At 56.5% G+C, this 2,819-nt stretch overlaps 1 protein-coding gene across 1 annotated transcript in view; it reads right to left on the reverse strand.

Moving 5' to 3' along the window:
* Positions 1 to 2,819, reverse strand: part of Klb (klotho beta) — a gene marked incomplete in the record, with an annotated part of 37,344 nt that overhangs the window by 10,038 nt on the left and 24,487 nt on the right. Inside the window, 1 exon segment of the mRNA XM_013518072.1 lies at positions 1 to 154. Coding sequence (XP_013373526.1) covers positions 1 to 154 — 154 coding nt within the window.

Here is a 2,819-nt window from a genome sequence, read left to right on the forward strand (position 1 = left end):
GCACCGCCGCCACCGACTGCTGGCACCGCGCGGCGTCGGCCGCGGCTTCCGAGCGGCCCGGCTCGACCCAGTGGGAGCCCAGCGTGAGGGACAGCCAGCCCCGCTGGCGCGGGCGGAAGTTGCTGTGGTAGTTGTGCCAGACCTTCGCGTGGGCCTGGAACGAGAAAGCACGGGTTACGGCTGTACGGCGTCCGGCCCGCCCGAGGGCGGTGACGCGCCGGCGGGGAGTCTTCTCGGGGATGGCTGACCGGCGGGTTTTGGTCTTTTATTTTTTTTGGTCTTTTTGAGATAGGGTTTCTCTGTGCAGTTCAGGCTGGCCTTCAACTCACTTTGTAGCCGAGGCTGGCCTCGAACTCACAGTGATCCTCCTGCCTCAGCCTCCAGAGTGCTGGGATTTACAGGCATGAACTCTGTGTGTGTGTGTGTGTGTGTGTGTGTGTGTGTGTGTGTGCGCGCGCGCGCGCGCTGGAAATTGAACCTAGGGATGAACTACATCCCCAGCCCCGCCCCCTCCCTTTGAGACGGATTCGCCCTGCTTAGTGCAAACTCATGCCACCCTCCTGTCTCAGCCTCAGAACTGGTGTTACAGGTGTGCCACCATGCCCAGTTTTTTTTTGTTTTTTTGTTTTTTTTTAACATTTTGAGATAGGGCCTTGCTAAGTTGCCCAGGCTGGGCCTGAACTTTTGACCTTCCTGCCTCAGACTCCCAGAGTGCTGGGATGACAGGCCTGTGCCACCACTCCTGGCTTCATGGACAAAGTTAATGAAGCAGGAGCTGGACACAACAGCCTATGCCTGTAATCTCAGCACTTGGGAGGCTGAGGCGGGAGGATCGCTGTGCATCTGAGGCTGGCCTGACCTACACACTGAGACTCTGCTCCCAAAAAAAAACAAAACTAGATTAATGAAGCACAAGGTGAAGGAGGAGACCCCAATGGACTCCCCAGTGCTTCCAACCTAGAAGTGTCCTGCAGGCCCCGGTGCAGGTTCTCTGACTTCTCCCTGCCTTGCTCCCTTGCGGGCCCTCCTGAGGCAGGGTCCAGGTGGGCACTGTGTGGACACAGGGTTCCTTCTCTTGCAGAAAGAAACAGGGCAGGACGGCTCACTGGTCTGTGCACTCTCCCCAGGGTCCCAACCAGGAAGCCCGAGACTGCGCAGGCTCCCGATCCGGTGAGTGGGTCCGAGGAAGCCACCCCCGGGCTCTTGTGAGGGTTAAGCGAGCTCACACGAGTGGCTTTAGGACGGCGTCTGGCCTGGAGTAGCGCTACCCGAGCCTTCGTTGTCGCTCCAATTACCGTGGGAGATGGCAGCGCCTCCCCTGACCCCCCGCGGAGGAGGAGAGAGGTGGAGAGCTGGGCTGGGCGTCAGCGCAGGGCGGCACCCACTGCGCGGCCTGAGGCCCCACCCTTCTGAGCCCTCAGCACACTCAGCGGAAGAGCGAGAGCGTCCACCCTGTCTTTTGTGAGGTGGTTGTCCTAGTGGGGCTCACGGGTGCACACCGTGTGCGTGACGCACCGGATGGATGCCGCCGTGCCTTAGAATCGAATCTAGGGCTGCTGAGCTACGTCCCCTGCCCTTTTTATTGTTTATTTTGAGTCAGGGTTTTGCTAAGTGGCTGAACCCAAACTTCGGATCCTCCTGCCTCAGCCCCCTGGGAAGCTGGGATTACGGGGTGTACCACTGCCTCTGGCTTTGAGCAGTGAATTCTAACCCAATAGATCCTGGGGATCTGAAAACATTCCATAAATCTGGTTTGGACAGGGAAAATAGCCATCGATGTGAGGGCCGAGGAGCCCAAAACTGGTGCCACCTGGCTCTATGCAGGAAAGGCTAATTTCAGCCATTCCCAGAGAGGCTTTCTGGAACAGTAGTGGCCTTACATTACCTCTGTCCGCCTGTCTGGCCTTTACTCAGTTCTCACTGGCAGCTCCCAGAGTCATTCAGCGCCTGAGCCTCAGTCTCCTGAGTGCTGGGTCGAGAGCCTCTTTCTATTTCTTCCTCTCTACCCTCCCTCTCTTCCTCCCTCCTTCTTTTCTTTTTCTTTTCTTTTTTTTTTCTGGTTCAAAACAAAAGCAATCGTGCATTATCAGGACCCAAAGGGGGCGTTCTTTGCTTTATTCTAACTGCTCGCTTGATCCCTGGGGGCCTTTACTGTTTTCAGCCGTACAAGACTCGCTGGTGGGCGACCCTGAACCCAGGTACGAGCTGAACCACAGAGCTCCTGCCCCGTGAACGGACGCCACCAGACACCAAGGGGGCAGGAGGCGGAACCAGGATCAGGGTATTAGCTCAGTCCTCAGAGGAGCTCACCAGCCTACAGGGAACCCAACAGGGCGAGAGAGTTTCTTCAAAGTATGTTTCACTGCTATCTCGGAGGTTTCCCGGACCTGAGTGGTGATGAAGTCTAGCTCCCCCGGCACTGGAATGAGAGGCGTGCAGCTCAGGCGGCAAGGAGCACCGGCTCTGCACGCATCCCTGGACGTTCGCGCGGGCTTCCGTGGCCCAAGGTGACCTCCGGCCCCCCCCTCTCTTTCACCTTTGCTGCTATTTGCACACCTATTGAGGGAGCTAAGGTCATCTCTGCTCTGGGGCGAAGACAGCACTGCCTTCTCCGCAGAGATCGGGAGGACCCTGTCCCTGTGCAGCGCTTGTGGTTACGGCTCAGTCCTGTTTGCCAAGTAATAGAGTAAAAGGCTTTGCTCTGAGACAGTGAGAATGACATAGATCGTGATGAACCAGGACTAGCTGCAGGGATTCTGTCTTTGTAAAATTATCATTATTTTTCTGTCTTTTTTTTTTTTTTTTTTTTTTGAGTATAT

This window comes from Chinchilla lanigera, unplaced genomic scaffold (assembly GCF_000276665.1).
Source record: "Chinchilla lanigera isolate Chin_1 unplaced genomic scaffold, ChiLan1.0 scaffold00042, whole genome shotgun sequence".
In the NCBI taxonomy this organism is placed as follows: Eukaryota; Metazoa; Chordata; class Mammalia; order Rodentia; family Chinchillidae; genus Chinchilla; species Chinchilla lanigera.